The sequence below is a fragment of the Falco punctatus genome (assembly GCF_963210335.1).
Source record: "Falco punctatus genome assembly, chromosome: 17".
NCBI lineage: Eukaryota > Metazoa > Chordata > Aves > Falconiformes > Falconidae > Falco > Falco punctatus.
In genome coordinates this window covers 3,234,148-3,250,243 of record NC_137597.1, presented here as the reverse complement: position 1 = coordinate 3,250,243, position 16,096 = coordinate 3,234,148, and the positions used below count along the sequence as shown (strand labels likewise).

Sequence of the window (16,096 nt, the reverse complement as noted above, 5' to 3'; positions counted from 1 at the left end):
GGTGGGTGCTGGGGCAGGGGTGGCTGCAGCGTGTCCTCTGCAGCATGTCCCTGGTGCTTAGTCCCAGGCAGCACACGCTGGGCTGCCTGGGGAAAGGAGCTGGATGATACCGCTCCCACCTGGGTGCTGCTTCCTTGAAATCATAAAATAGAAATTATTGTAAACCAGGATCGGTAACAGGCTGGGACTTCCTTCCCGGCTGATGATAATCCTCAAGCTATGAGAGAGCAGCACGAGCTGTCGATAATTAAATCAGCTGGGCGAAGGTGTCTGTAGAAGTCAGACCTTGCTTGGTTTACGTTGGCAAGCTGGAGGAGACAGGCGAGTTTTTGAAAGGTGAAGAACGAAGCAGCACTTTGATAGGATCTGAAGGGAGCCCTTGTTTCATAACACACAGAGCTAAGAAAATAAAAAGAAGAAGGTGTGTCCCCTTGTGTAGGTGTTGGGCAAAGTCTGTCTGCTGGCTGTTGCAGCACAGATCTGAAACCCTGCGGCTTGGGTGCTGCGCTTGTCCCCTGGGCTCACCGAGAGGCACCCGGTGCTGCCTTTCCCCGCTCTGCTGTCCAGGTGCATTTAAGCTTCTGAGATGCTTAAATGAGTCCTGCAAAATCAGGCAAGTCTAAACTTGACTTTCCCCCCCCCCCCCCATATTTGTACAGTCTTTTCTGGGTTTTATCATAAAGGCAGGCAGGAAGACTAAAAGAAAATAAAGACAGGACAAAAAAACCCAAAAAACAACAACAACAAAAAAAAAAACCAAAAAAACCCAAACAAACAAAAAAAAAACCAGGGAAAGATACTTCCAAAGCTTCCTTGCCCACCAGCAAAAGCCAAACACCAACAAATCTTTTACAGGTCCCTGGGAAAGTCTTGGCTGCTCTGGAGGTCTGGGGGCGAGAGGGATGCGTGTTAGAGCAGCCCAGGGATCCAGGGAGGTGCTGGTGGTATGGCCTGGACTGTGCTCAGCAGGAAGGGCTTGGTGCTTACTCTTGTGCACAGCAGAGGTGGAAGCATGTGGAGTTAGGATTTGCTGTCCTCTGCTGGGAATTGCTGGGAAGCTTTCCTATCTGCTGGCTTTTCCACCCTGAGCAGCTGAGAAACTAACTCAGGAAAACCAGCAAAGACGTGTTTCCTCCTTTCTTAATTCTGTCAAAATTTGTAGCGATTTGGCTTCCAGCTGCGTGTCGTTGTGGAAAAGTGTCTTCTGCCCCCTCCAGCGCTGGTCTGGGGATCCCTGCCAGCTAAAGCAGGGCCACAGCTCTGCCTGCCGGTCTGGTTCCGAACTTCAGAGCTCGGGAAGCCTGTGCCGGGAAGGATGCGGTGGGCTCTCCCAGTTGCTTCAGCTGAACTGACTCTTGGCTGTGCCTCACGGCAGGGCTGGAAGTAGCGCTGGTGGCGCTGGGCAGGCTGCAGCTTCATCCCCCACCTCTCCTGTGATGGGGGGGGGGCGGGGGGGGGCGCAGATGGGTGGTGGGACCAGCAGCTGGGCAGGCAGATAAGAACATGCAGCCTCCGATTAGGGAATCTGCCTTGACTTCTGCAGAAGCTGTTTGACTATCTGGTCCGACAGACCTTCCTCTTATTTCCCTGGCTCCTTGGAAAACTTGACGCTGTGCTGTCCGCTCTGCCAACACCTGATCAAGACCTGAAACTGAGACAACTCTTCACTGTCCTCCTAAAGACGTCTTTGGTGCTGAAGCTGCCTTGTGTAGCTGTTCCTGCGCTTAATTTGGTTTTCCTGGCTGAATGCATTCAATGAAATCGCCGCCATACCAAAGCTCCCAAAGGATGTTTTTTGCTCTCATTATGCACAACTTAAAGCAACTGGAAGGGACCTTAGTGGCCACGGGCAGGGAGATTGCGCAGCGGTACGGGGGAGGTTGGTGAGAGCTGTTGATAGCCCAGACTGCCAAAGGACACACCACAACTGATGGCTTGTGGCTGGCAATCGAAACAAGCTGGGCAAGAGACTTCCCAGATTTGCAGCGAGGAACTGATAGCCCCTCCTCAGCACTGAGCCAAAGGGAAAGCCACGCGGAGCGGGATATTCCCACCTTCCCTGTTGCAATTGGCCCTAAACTCAGCAAAATGCACCGTTTGATCGTGTTAGTACAGGTGGTGTTTCCCTGTTTATTTATCAAGTCTTGCCTCTGAGCGGTGGCCCTGGAGGTCATGGTGACGTTGCTTTGCAGCATTGTTGTACCTGCCTTTCCCTGTCTCGGGTCCCCTGGGGGCCTCAAGGAAGAAGTGGTGGCTGGGGACTGTGACAGGGAGAATCGTGCATCCCTTTGGAGAAGGAAGGCAGCATTCATGTGGGCTCGGTTACCAAAAGCTGTGGGATGGAATGTGCCGATTTATAGCACTTCCATCTCCTCGGGAGATGAGATGAGGGTTTACAAAGCTGTGGGAACTGCTCTGGGAAAGGAGAACCCTTTCTTCATCTGTTTGCCTCTTGGTCAAGGAGGGGTTGAGGCACCAATGTGTAATGGGGTGCACTGAGACCCCCCTGGAAAACACCACCAAGCATCCCGAATTACAGCGATCTTTGCCTGGGGACCCCCCTGACCCCCTTCTTCTCTGGTGAAACCTGGGGCCTCCTTCACCATCTGATCAAAGAGCTCCTAGAAGCAGAGAAAGTGTCGCGGGATCACCCTATCCAGCCACAAACAGCAAATGTGACCAGAGGGAATAACACGTCACGTCTCCAGCAGCGGCTGTTGTACCATCTTTTCATTAGCTTTACGAAAGACTCTCATTTTCAACCAAACTTGCTTTTACATGGAAGCATACATGCAGCATCAAAGATCCGGAATGTGGGTGAATTAATTCCAGAAGCCTGGATTTTCATTGCGTGGCATCTAGTCGTCACTCTAGAAGACTTAAGACAGCAACCTCCAGGCAGCTGGCAGAGCAGAAAATGCTTTATTCCCTTCTGCCTCTGCGTTAGGGAAGGAGAGGGCAGAGTTAGAACTAACCCTGACCTTTAACCATTTGTGTTGCCCTCTTCTCACGGCTCTGTTAGCTCCAGCTCACCTCTGCAGGTTAAGGGGAACAACAACGAGCCGCTGATACGTTGTTTGGTATCCCACCTAGTCCTCCAAAGAGCGCAGGCAGTGGTCTGCGCTGTCACACATTGGTCATGCAGTGGTCATACAGGGTGGCATCTGCATGTGCAGGGCTCCGCTGGGTTTCTCAAGGGCCCCTTGCTGTTCCTCTGCGAGCTGTGGAATTAGCTCTTTTCTAGAAGACCTTGGCTATCGCAAACTTTGTTAAAACATACTGCTGACAGCAGAACTGATTTTTGTCTGCCGCAGCTCAGCCGTAGACAAGAAGACAGGGGAGAAGGTGGCTATCAAGAAGCTCTGCCGCCCGTTCCAGTCAGAGATCTTTGCCAAGCGAGCGTACAGAGAGCTCATGCTGTTGAAGCACATGCAACACGAGAACGTAAGTACTCATTTCTTTCCTCTCCTGCTGAAACAAGGGGGATTTCCCTGCCACCTGGGAGTAAGTCCTTTCTGGTGGCATCACCTTTGTTTTAATTGAGAGGCCCTGACATTTGGCACGTGCAGGCAGTCCTGGGGTTTAACTGCTGTCTGTCTGCTGCACCCAGTTGGCACCAGGTTGAAACCAATGTGTAATGGGTACTCCCGTGTATTAGTAAGAGGAAAAGCAGCATAGCGAGGAGTCCTCGGATTCCTCAGATGGAGTTCTCGGTGCTCACCCGTGTGCGCGTGCGAAGGGAGGGCTGCTACCTGAGTCCCATGTGCACGGCAAATGCTTTCCAGGTTTAAACGTGCACTTCTCTTCTCACCAGGTCATTGGGCTGCTTGATGTCTTCACCTCTGCCACCTCCTACCAGGGATTCCAGGACTTGTAAGTTTGGAATTTGCATTCCCTCTACCTAGACTCAGGCATTGGCCAGAGACACCTGTGACTTAGCAGCAGGGTAACAGATCAGGCTGGGGTGCAGTCCAACAGACTGAGTTGAAAAAGAGCCAGGCTAAAGCCAGACATCCCCAAAACCAAGGAGAGTCAAAAGCACAAGTCAGTTCTCATGGCTAAAACACCCAGGGTACATAAACAGATCCCACGCCGTGCCGTGCTCACTGCTGGGAGAACACGGTATATATGGACCAATGTATGTAACAAAGAGTCGTTGTATTCCATGGCATATCACATGTAGCATGATCCGTGCCAATGTGCGTCTGCCGAGCTAAGAGGCTGCGCTCAGAATGGGAGAAATATCGTTTGACAGGCCCTAGGGTCATAAAACTGAGAATTTTTAAATCTGCCTTTCTTTTCCTGTTGATTCCGGCTGCTCTTTTTTGTTTGTTTTTGGCATTTCCCTCAGTGTTTGATGATCAGGTTGGACAAGTCGTTTTCTCTTCCCCATCCCTGGGCACGAGCAGCGTGCGGCTGGGTTGGGTTTTTGGCTGCTGGCTGGGTATTTAGCAGCCTGCAGGAAAAAGTGTTTGAAGGTTCTCAGATTCCGGCTGGAAGACCGTCAACTAATTAGCACTCTCAGCAGGCAGGCTGAAGACTGAAGGAAGCTAGATGTTGTCTTCTTAGGGCCGGGGAACGTTACAAAAATTAAATTTGGGAGCCAACGCAGCAGTTTTGCAAGACTCTTTAAAGCTGTGCAAGATGTTTCCACTCCCGGATGGTGTCAGGCCATCTGGAACTGACCATCACTTGAGGTCTAAAGTAAACTAGCTCAGGATTGTTAAAGTTTGGAAGATTATTCTTCCTTGATGTCAGATAGCCAGTTTAAGGGGAGGAGAAAGAGCACCTTTCAGAGCAGGTTGAAATCCCAGCATCACTGCAGGCTCTGCTGGTTAGTCAGGAACGCTGTCACAACTACTCATCTTCGTTACAGCATGCAGCCAAAAAAGGCCAAAGCAAGCCCAAAGTGAGAACAAGGCTAGCCTGCTTCCCTGTATCTTTCTTCTAGACTCAGGGCCTTGTCTTACTGCCTTTTAGCTACCTGGTGATGCCATACATGCGGACAGATTTACAAAAGATCATGGGACATGAATTCAGTGATGAAAAGATCCAGTACCTGGTCTACCAAATGCTGAAAGGGCTGAAGGTAGGTGGGTCTGGAGGAGTTTAGTGACTCCCCGTGTCTCCTCTACACATCACCTCTGGGTTGACCATAACTAAACCCCCTTCTGAGGCTGTGCAGGAAGATTTGGTGGTTTATGGCATCCCCTGAGAACAAATCCTTCTTCCAGTACACATCAATAAAATGACTGCTTGTTGGCATCAGTCAGTCGGGTATGGAAGCAATCGGCAGCCATAGACCTTGCGGTGGTTTTTCCGCGGCAGCAGACACGTCACTCTTTGACTTGCCAAAACCCTGAGCAGCAAAACTGCGTAGAAAGTAAGAGGCTGGTAGCAACAGGAGCTTCTGCTGAGTTCCTAAGGGAGGCTCTCAGGAGAAGGTGGAAGAAATGATTTTCTATTCAATAGAACAAAATAGAACAAAAGAACAAGGAAAGACGCTGTAACTGGCTTTGGGAGAGTAGACAGCAATCCCTGCAAGCCCTGGGATGTCGAGATGTCTTAATGCTGCCCTCTGTGGCATTCTTCAGCTGGAGTCAGTGACTGACAGGCATTAATGAGCTGCCCTTAATAACACCTTTTCCCAGATCACTGTTATCTTGAGTTTAAATAAAGGAGGAAGAACACACAGAAGGTTTGACTGGTGTGATAACAGGCTTGTAGTCGGTTCTTACCATTTTGTGTTTTAATGATGAGAGATTTTTCACATGGTTTAACACCCAAAATGACAAAGATTTTGTGTCATTGACTGGCCACGTTTCTACCTGTAATCCTGATGCTTTTGAGAGTTTGAAACTATTCATGTGCTTGCTCTAAGGAACGATTGCTCCATACCTCCTCCTCTGCTCTATGCCTCTTCTTTAGACTGGCAATATCCTTGCAAATCCTGTCAGAAATTCCATGTAGAGATTTCTTTTCCAACCGGTGCCCTGGGGCTGGGGACCTGCAGCAGGCTGCAGAGTTGTGTTCTCAGCAAGTTCTTGTTTGTAGCTCTTGTTTCTCTACTGGAGAACAGAAAGTCTTGTCTGCTGGTGATCACATTGTGGCTCCTCTTTTTATTGCAGTATATTCATTCCGCTGGCATCGTCCACAGGGTAAGTTCATGTGCACCTTTACTCTGATTTTTGTCAGTTTAGAAGAAACACAGCTTGGTCGTAAAGTTAATAACTGTTTCTCTAGTAGTCTTGTCTGCTTTAAAGTCTCCCTGGCGTCTTCTCTCTTCTCCCTCCTACACACTGGATGTGTTTGGATTTGCTCATTTATGCAGCATTTTGAGGAAATGCTGTATTTTCTGATGAGCTAAGAAGCATTTTATGATGCTTTTTGAATTAAGACAGTTGCGGAAAGAGAAATAATAACCTAAAACTGTACAGTCTAGCAGGCGTGGTGTCATTGGGGTATTGACACTGGACTTGGGATGTTATGGGGCCCCATCAAAGGCGAGCAGAGGTTTGGCTGAGGCTCCTGTTGATGTGTTGCAACTCAAAACTTCCTTATTATTCTGCTCTTGTCTTTTGTAGGATCTGAAGCCAGGCAACCTGGCTGTGAATGAGGACTGTCAGCTAAAGGTAGGTGGAAAAGCACCACTTTGTAGCACGTAGGATATCAGATTGTAGAGGAACTGCTCTGCCAGCAGGAATTTGGCACCCTCATGTTTCCTCTTGCCTTCCAAGACTTGATTCGAGGTGTTTCATTACTCGGCAATTGCAGGCGCTGAGAAATCCTCACCTGCTGATGTAACTTGCTGACTCAGGGTCTAAGCCTTGGAATGAACATCCTGTCGCCGTAATTCCTGTGGCACGGCAGTTCGTAACGACTTCCTAAATCAATTCAATGCTGCTGAGCAATACTTGCGTTCGGTGAACGATCCCTGAAGGATAACTGGACTGAATCACAGCTGCCCTTTGGTTCTCATTGATGTGACGGTTGTGATTCCAGACGTTATTTTCAGTATGGCTCTGAAGGTTTTGCTAGCAGCTCCCTGCTGCAGTGCTCTAGTAATGTATATGACATTATATACGTTTCTATACAGTGCTTTTCTGTAATGTATATTACAGGGCATGGCTCTGTTGCCTGTAAAGGTTGGGCCAAGCTATGTTCATCTCCCGTACCAAGGGAGAGGCCGTGCCCTGTCAGCTGCAAGGTGTTTTTATAGGGAAGGGTGAGTCGTGGTGGCCTGGGAGCATGCCTTTGCTGCCAAGTTATAGACCGACACCATTAAATAAAGCCGTTGGAGTTGAAACTTAAGCTTCAAGAAAGGAAGTGACCTTCCGGGTAGCATGCAGCACTGAGCCTTTCGGCAGGGCCTTTGCACGACAACTGGTTTTGCAGCCAACTTGCAATTCACGGTTGGAATTAAGACAAACCTGTTAGTTCGTTGAACTGTCCCGTGGGTGGCTGTGGTGTAGTTGGAGCTTTGTCATTATCTGATCGGATCCACTTCGTTTCCTCTTAGAAGTAGATTCTCACTTGCCTGTAGGATTTTTCTTTTCTTTCCTGCCCTTCCTTCTCCCTCTCCCTTTGGTCAACTGCAGATCTTGGATTTCGGCTTGGCCAGACACGCTGATGCTGAAATGACCGGCTACGTGGTTACGCGCTGGTACAGAGCCCCTGAAGTCATTCTCAACTGGATGCACTACAACCAGACAGGTGAGCTGCCTTGCTTCGGTGGTGTGACTGTCTGGTGACGAGCATGTGGGGATCCCGCTGTCACGCCTGGGTCAAATCATATGTAATCCTCCAGATGCTTTTCGTCTTTGTCATCACTTTTCATCTTTGTCATCAGTGTTCCCTGGAGCAGAGCGAGTCCCAGGGCTGTCACAGGGCTCCCCGAGCTAGTGCCTGTGGGAAATGATGAATGTGTGGATTTTTAGCAGTGCAGAAAGAACAGGAGAGGGTGGAAAACGGGAGTGAAACTTCAATCAGTGCCTGCTGCAGGCAACAAAGCAAGCAACAGCCCCTGCAATCATTGCTGCCTTTTTACTGTCTTTTTAAATTTTTTTTATTTCCTCCTTTTTTTCTCTGGACAGTGGATATCTGGTCTATTGGCTGTATCATGGCAGAAATGCTGACTGGGAAGACGCTGTTTAAAGGAAAAGACTGTATCCTTTCAAGCTGAACCTTTTCCCTGGGGAGGGAGTAATAATTCTTGGTGTGTGTGAAAGGGCTTTTATGAATGAGGCTAGGAGAAAAATAGGTGTCAGTGTGGTTTTCCAGGAGGTAATCGCAGGGACCAGTCTTTTTGGTGAGGAAAATGGGGAGAAGATGGGAGGGGGGCTAAGCTCCCCTTAGAAATACCCCTGTGTGCTGGCCACAGGTGGTCTACGTCAGCAGCCTAACCTTCTGTGGCCATAGCTCTGTCCCCAAACCCTTGTGTATCCCCACAGCCTGCGGGCATATGCCCTGGCAGAGTTGTGCCAGCAAAATTATCCATTGATGATAAACGACCCTTGGAGCTCTTCTTGCCAGTCTAATGAGCCTCTGCTTGTGTGGCTCTGTTAGGTTTGTATCATAACCTACTTGTAGCTCCCCCGGGTCCTCGGGCTCTCCAGCCACCCCGGCGCGGGGGGTAGGTCCAGGGCTCGCTCCTAGATGTGTGATCCTTAACGCAGCCTGCCAGACCTGGACCAGCTGACTCAGATCCTGAAAGTGACGGGGCATCCTGGAGAAGACTTCGTGGAGAAGCTGGAGGACAAAGCGGTAAGAAAGTTCACTGCGACTTCAGGTCCCGCTGGCGGGGAGAGGTTAACCTGGTCATGTTAACCATGTCTTTGAGATGGGGGAGGCGCTGCTTTTGCAGCCACGGCAGTCTTTTCCCCTTGGCAAGGAAGATGCTTCTCTTTGCTAGTGGCACATCTGATGGATTTGGTGTTGCGTTGGGAACGGGTGTGGATTGCAGGGACTCCTGGGTGAGGTGTCTGATGCCCCAGCAAACTACCAGCCTCCTCCATTGCCCAGTTTGGCCCTTAAAGCAGCAATATTTCTGTATTTCAGTGGATGAAAATAGTTCCTTGCATACTGGCCACTGAAACATGACATCTGGGATGATTTGCTGTTCTCTTCTTTTGCCTTTGCTTGTCTGAGCTGTGAGACCCAAGAGCTGCATTTCACAGCCCTCTCGTTCATGTGCAGTGAATGTGCTTTCCTTTCTCTTTCAGGCAAAGAATTATATCAAATCCCTTCCTAAAATCCCCAAGAAGGATTTGTCTGTGCTTTTCCCCAAAGCCAATCCTCAGGGTAAGTCAATGTCCCACTGTTTCTCGTGAGTTTTCACAGCTGGAAAGGAGTCAGGCTGACTGTGACAGCTCAATTCTTATTTCTCCTCTTTCTCTTAATTTCTTGCTACTTTCTCCCTTGCAGCTTGTGCCCCTGCCCCTCCCCAGGACAAATATGTGTGAACTAAAAGCAAAACAATTCTTTATTTGCATTACCATGGCAATGTTCTGCTGTTCTTGGCCATTTACTTCTTTCTTTTTCCTTGCTTTTTATTCTAAAATGGCACAGCCCATAACACACAATATTTGAAGGAAGAGAGAAACTTCTGACTGTTGTGTCAGTGAGCCAGAAGATGGTGGATGCTGGATATAACGGGATGTCTAGGTTCTGGGATGCAAATTGTGGGATTAGGACAGTTGCACATATTGGCTCCACTTGGTATGAGAGTTAGGATGAATTTTGGCTGATACTGGCTTCCAGAGGTTGTTGCTTGTAGCCCAGCAGGTGATATGATCAGTAGCATTTAGATGGACAAACCACCTCTTCTTTGTTCGTTGTTATCTCCCAGCGCCACATCTGAGGCATCATAGGTCTTGGTAAAGTGCTGAGAGAGCCCCATGGTCCTCTCTGGTATTTTTTTTTTTTTTTCCCCAGTAAACCTTAGATCCTAATGGTTTGTTGAACACCTGGATCTATTGATATGAAACAGGCAGCTGAGATGTGCAGTTTTCAGGGTAAAAATTGATCTCTTGCAAGGAGCTCTTTTCCCAAGTAGATTAGTGGTGACAGCAAGCAAAACTCTTCTAAAAGAAAGCATTAAGACATTAAAACCAAGGGGGAACGGGGCTGGCAGACTAGTCAGGAGCTGAATTTCCTGCCTTCCTGTTTACCAGGGATGTATAGATTTCTGTATAGATTACTCATGTTAAGATTACTTTGAGTTGCAGGGGTCACAGTGAAAGCAAATGATTAAAACTGAAAAATATCTTGATGTTATTGGTTTGCTCTTTATGTTCTCGCAGCCCCATCTGTGCAGCAAGGTTTATTCAAGACTAATTTGTTCTTTCTGCACAATTTACACCTCCAGCTCTGTTGGCAAGAGCTCCCTGAGGCTGCTGCTGGGCAGGCGTTGCATCCCCGCTGACAGGAGCTACCTTGGCTAGGTTGAGGAATCTCTTTTGTTTTCAGGTCTGGAGATGTAGCACTGGAAACACTGGTCCCATCACCTGCAGGGTTCGTGCACAGGGTGCCTGTTCCCCGGCATGCCTTGCTTACCCCTGTTCCTCTCTTCTGCAGCCGTGGACCTGCTCGACAAGATGTTGCAGCTTGACGTGGAAAAGCGTCTTACAGCGACGGAGGCGCTGGCTCACCCCTATTTTGACCAGTTCAGAGACGTCGAAGAGGAAACGGAAGCGCAACAGTCCTACGATGATTCTCTGGAACACGAAAAGCTTTCGATAAATGAGTGGAGAAGTAAGAAATTTATCTTCTTTGAAGTTCCTTGTCAGCACAGGACTTCCCTACTCCTCTCTCTTTCCTGTGCATGTGCTGAGGGAGGCTGCGGTTGCCTGCTGGGGCACATCTCCCCTGCCTTGCTCTTGCTTTAATGTGGGCAGCAAAGAATCCCCCCAGCCCTCCAGGAAGACTTTTCTCACCTCTCTGCTTTGTCTATCTCTTCCACCTTGTACTTGCCATACCCTTCCCACTGAATACCGCCTCTCTGCACATACAAAATTTGAGCTTTCATTTATGTCCCCTAAGATCACGCATTCATGGTTATTCTGTTCTGTTTTTCAAGAGCATATTTACAAGGAGATCTTGTCCTTCAGTCCCATTGCGCGAAAGGACTCAAAGAAGCGAAGTGGGATGTCATTATAGCAGGCGGTGCGGCTATGGCTGGGATTCGTTTCTCCTGGATGATGGATTGGATTTACGGCGCGCTGCCTTGCTGGTGGCCATTGTTTGGCCTGTGGGACTTCTCTGCCTGCTGCCACCGTGCTGTGGGCGTTGGACTTTGTTCTACTAAAGGGGGAAGCACCCCAAACAGTTTTCAACACAAAAGATAAATATATCCTCATTGAAACTTGAAGTGGGAGAATTTTACCTGGTGTTCCTTTTTTTCCATATTTGTCCACTTGAGAGAGCAGGGATTTCATGCTCCCTTTCTCATTAGTCTTTCCAAGCACAGAGTTTTAGTACATTAATTATGGATAAGGCAAAGAAAAAGGTAAAATTGTCTGGGAATTGAATCCCAAGCAAAACGATCAGAAATAGTGAAGTTCAGCATAACAAGACTTTATCCAATCTATGAGTGCGTCCCCTTTCCCTGAGCAGTCAAAACCTCACCGTGCAGGATGTTGTGGCTGGGATGATGACGGCTCCAGGACACCATGGGAATCCAGTTGATCATGGGATCAGTCTGTGTTCAGAGCAGCTCCAGACTCTTGCTATCCACACACCTCCCTGCTATGGTCCTTCCCCCTCTGGACACCTGCTGCCTCCTCTTTTTTTGTTTGTGTTTTTGTTGGTGTTTTTTTTTTTTTCTCTGCTTATTTCATTCCCTGGGTTTTGATCACTGCTGTCTCCTCCTCCCTGCTAGCTGCAAACACATCCTGGGAATTCAAGGCCACATCCAACACTTACAGAGCGGGTATCCCAAGGAGCTGGGTTACAATCCAACATTCCTGCTGCCCACCCTTCCTACTCAGCCTGGCTTTCCTGACAGATTTCTCTTTCCTGAGCTTCTCTCTGGCTGGGCACCCTCTCCCTGGAGTCACCCTGCCTGCTCCAGGCTGCCTTTATCTCTCAGCAGGGCTGGTGTTTTCTTGCACAGCCCAGCGATGTGACCCCTTCCGCTGGCGTTCCTCCTGCCCTGCAAGATCGGTCAAACCAGGGACCTCTGCTCCAGTTCTCTTTAATGGCTGCTTGTCCTTCAAGATGAAGAAACACTTAAACTGATCATTTGGGAAATAGTCATTGTCAGTCCTAAGGCTCAGCTCTCAAAGCAACTAAAAAAATCTTAAAAAATCACATATTGAGGGGGGAAAAAAGCAGAAAGGTATGTTGTATAAACAATCTAGCATTGGCAGAAAGAGGAACGTGATAATTCAACTCTGTGAACTCAAAATAAGTTCAGATATCTTAGTTTATTGGTATTGGATTCACTCCTTCAGTCAGCATCATTATAAATTGCATCTAAGATAATCTTACTAAATAGACTATCTGACAAAAACTGCTACAGGCTAGAGGATGTCCTTCTGAATAAGAACTTCACAGATTTCCTTTACTGCGCTTCCACTGAGTTTTTGCATTTCTTATTTGTCTCTGTAAAATTTAATTCGTTTAGTTATTTAGCAAGTCAGTCTTGATAGCTACCAGAAATTGTCTTCTCTGAGATGCTCCGAGTCCCCCAGTGTGACGGGGTGGGACTGTGCCGTGCCGCTGGCACTCGGCTGGGGAGAGCACGCGTCCCCAGCCAGCTGCAGCCAGCCCTGCTCTGACATAGTTTCTTTAGTAGATATAGAGCTTTATACGAGATGAAAACCAACACAATAATCTCTTTTTTTTGCTCCTGGGTGTGGACAAGAAAAAACATAAGATGATGTGAGAAAATCCAGACAACTTGCCTGGATGTAATTGCTTTGGAAAGGTGTTCGGATAGCATCGAGGTGAGAGGAGCATGATACATAAACAGAGGGAGGTTGTTTTATGAACACAGACCAAACAGCCAGTCATCTGCATCCTCCCTCCAGGGAAAGTTTGTTCCATCTTTTGGTTCTACAATATGTGAAGTCATTAAAAATTAAAAGTATGTTTTGATCTTTAAAGTCATTTGATGTACTGGAGGTATATTGATACCATCTGAAGCCTGGCATTTTTTGATGTGTGCGCATCAGTATGTCCCAAGCTGCCACTCAAGCACATAGGTGTTTGCTGTAAATGTTATTACCATTAGAACAGAGGCGAGATGAAAAATAATTACAAGCACAAAATAAGCAAATGGGATCTGAAAGTGACTGCGGTGTTATAACTGTGGCTGCGGGTTCTTGCCTCGGTGAGTCTGGGTCTCATACGAGCATCTAAACGCTCGTGCTTCAGAACCAGAGTGTAACTCATCCCCGGGGTGGGATATGCCAGGATAGAAGATGTGGAAGAGCAGGATTTTGGGGAGTAAGGGAACTCCAAGGTAGTTTTGAAGTTTGATAGCTTTGTAGTGTGAATGCCTGGCTCTCCACGGCAGCCCTCTAATACATCCTGATGATCTTGTAGGCAATACCTCTCGTTAGTCGCGATGAAATACAGCCCGTATGCGCTTGTGTGGCTTATGCTAAAGCAGCGTAACTGCTGGGTCCTGACCACTGGTACCTGAGGTGGTGTCGGGACCCTTTGACACCTGAGACAAGGAGACCAGATAGTATTTTTTGAAGAATTTTTCCCTTCCTCCTCTATGCTTGTAAGTTCTCCTCATCCATGTGCTAAACCGGAAACTTTGGCAATTAACTAAGTACAATGGGGCCTTTGGGGGCTGTTTATCCCCCCTCTGCAGTGCTACAGAATGTATTTTTTTTTCCTCTGACAGGCCTCTACTTATTCCTGCTCGATATATAAATGAGTACGCTTCACTCCCACAGAAAAAATCTTTAAGTAGATATTAGGACGTCCCCCAACCTGTCACATATTCCCTTAAACACTGCTCTGGTTAATAATCACAGTCCTGGAAATGCTAATTGCTAACTCAAAATTTATAGAGGTGCTTATAAAAAAAAAAAAAAAAAAGGCATAATTTTCTGCTGAGCAGGATACAAGCGCAGAGCTATCTGTAAAGAGCGATTCTGTAATTGGGCATCTACCTGCAGCTTGGCTGATGGATGGAAATTGTTAATTTTCTTGAACTGACTCTGATAAACCTCTGGCCAGGTTACATGGCCCTGCATGTTAACATTAGTGCAGAGAAAAGCCTGAACAGTAACGGGGCTACGACTTGCTCTGGTTCGGTCCCTTCTGTGGTCTGACAGTCTGCACGGGAGCTCAGACTTACGCAGCCGGTCCCTGTTGCAGAGGTGTGCTGCGAAGCTATCAAGCGTAAGGCCCACCAGCAGTAACATGGGGTTATCAGATGCAAAATCAGTGTGTGTGCAAATCTGTATTTGTGGCTTGGACCTACAATTTTTCCCTACGATTGCAGGCACTATCCCTAGAGCTGCTTGCTTGCAGATGCACTGTACGCAGTGACTCCGGTGCTGCCCAGCCTGTAAGATCTCTTGCCAATGTATTCTGCCTGCTGTTGACAGCAAAAACTAGAAATACACCCTGCAATCGCATCCCAAATCCTTCCCTGGATGGTGATGGCAACGGGCAGACCCACCCTGCAATCCGGAGGTGTGACTGTGGCTTGTGCAAGCCTATCTGCACTACCTTTAAGCTACTGAGCTTGGTATTAACAGCACAGTCTAAAGGAGCAAGGAGCTCAGCACAAGTTAGCCTGAATATTTGCTCAGGATCTTCAGAAAGCTGCTCAGCCTGTGCTGAATGTCTTCAGCTCCATGGCTTAGCGATCTAGTCGCTAGATAGTTCAGTGCTAGGCAGGGATGACTGTTGGTTGTGATAACACCTTTGGACTGCAGCAGAAATATCTTCTTAGTTGGCATCTTCTTCCCTATTATGGCCAGTCCGGTTCAGCCGGTTGTTCCTAAGTCCATCCCAAGGGATGTGTGGCAAGAGACAAGCGTCTTCTCTGTGCGAGAGCTCAGAGCACGCAGTCCCCAGGGCTATAGAAAAGTATTTGTTGAGCAGGCACGTGAACTCAGTAAGGCGTGCAGCGTTTCTCAGCTCTCCCCCCCTTCTGTAGCTGCTGAGTCATTTTTGGTTGGGTTTAGCCGGGATGTACATTTTCAGTATCTCTAATTTTCTTCTTTGCCTTAAGCGATACCCGGTTTTGCTGCACAGACCTCCAACAAGGGAAAACTGCAACATTACCAGAATTTTCCAAGCTCTCATCTCCACCGGGATCTGGACAAGGAGACGTTGCGTTTCTTGGCTCTCTCTGCTGCAGCTCCTGCCATCTAGTACTTGGGATGACCCTCCAGCGACTGTAGCTTTTTGATATGACGGTGTTGATGTTATTCCGCTGTAGCTGCACAGCTGCTCCGCACTGATGAGATCTGGTTTCTCTTTGCTCCTGTCTCTCTGGGTCACTCCGCACTTAGGTAGCAACAGCAAGCACAGAACTGTTGTGACAGTCCCTCAATTCCCTTGAAATTCAATGTTTTTGTTATGAAAAGGTGAGCTGGAGGACATGCAGTGGTATCCTGCTGCCCCTGCCTTGAAGAACCCCAGTTTGATGAGGGTAAGGGACCATCCTTTCCTCTTCCTAAGCGTAAGACGACCTGCATTTTCCTTGAGCAGTGGAAGGGAGAAGTTCCAGCTGCATCAGTCAAGCAGCAGTTAAAATACTGTCCTCTTGACCCTGGCATCTGGCTTGGCTGCCTTGTCCGCTGTGTGATCTTTAACAGAGGTGAGAGAGGAGCCCGCTGCCGTAAGCATCGTGGAGAGCTGTGGGCGTTTAGAGCTGCCTGTGCCCTGGTGAGATGAGGCTTGGTGGTCAGCGGCAGAGGGTCGTCATCCAGGTGAGTGCCTGCAAACACCATGGGAGATGGCTCAGGAGCGTGGGTGAGGCAGGGTGGCGTCCTGACTACGTGTAACTGTGGATGTAAAGATGCAGAGAAAAGTTTTAAAAGCTCAGTCTTGTAGGGGAAAAAAAAACAACAAAAAAAAGAAACAAACAAAAAAAAAAACACAGGAAAAAAAAAAAAAAGAG

At 48.1% G+C, this 16,096-nt stretch overlaps 2 protein-coding genes across 4 annotated transcripts in view; both read left to right on the top strand.

The window, feature by feature from the left end:
- MAPK13 (mitogen-activated protein kinase 13) overlaps window positions 1-16,096 on the top strand; it is a 17,404-nt gene extending 1,308 nt beyond the window's left edge. The window contains exons 1-12 of one of the 3 annotated variants that reach the window (XM_080367287.1): window positions 1,538-2,813; window positions 3,315-3,444; window positions 3,815-3,873; window positions 4,981-5,089; window positions 6,129-6,158; window positions 6,585-6,632; window positions 7,599-7,713; window positions 8,094-8,165; window positions 8,684-8,763; window positions 9,222-9,300; window positions 10,576-10,752; window positions 15,203-16,096. In XM_080367287.1, coding sequence (XP_080223413.1) covers window positions 2,779-2,813; window positions 3,315-3,444; window positions 3,815-3,873; window positions 4,981-5,089; window positions 6,129-6,158; window positions 6,585-6,632; window positions 7,599-7,713; window positions 8,094-8,165; window positions 8,684-8,763; window positions 9,222-9,300; window positions 10,576-10,752; window positions 15,203-15,345 — 1,077 coding nt within the window. In that variant the 5' untranslated portion in view covers window positions 1,538-2,778 and the 3' untranslated portion in view covers window positions 15,346-16,096. Of the gene's footprint in view, window positions 1-1,537; window positions 2,814-3,314; window positions 3,445-3,814; window positions 3,874-4,980; window positions 5,090-6,128; window positions 6,159-6,584; window positions 6,633-7,598; window positions 7,714-8,093; window positions 8,166-8,683; window positions 8,764-9,221; window positions 9,301-10,575; window positions 10,753-11,077; window positions 11,886-15,202 lie in introns of those variants that run through there. The other 2 variants (XM_080367285.1, XM_080367286.1) reach the window with 2 other exon arrangements.
- BRPF3 (bromodomain and PHD finger containing 3) overlaps window positions 15,800-16,096 on the top strand; it is a 33,306-nt gene continuing 33,009 nt past the window's right edge. The window contains exon 1 of the mRNA XM_080367228.1: window positions 15,800-15,905. The gene's annotated coding sequence lies outside the window, so the exon portion shown is untranslated. The remainder of the gene's footprint in view (window positions 15,906-16,096) is intronic.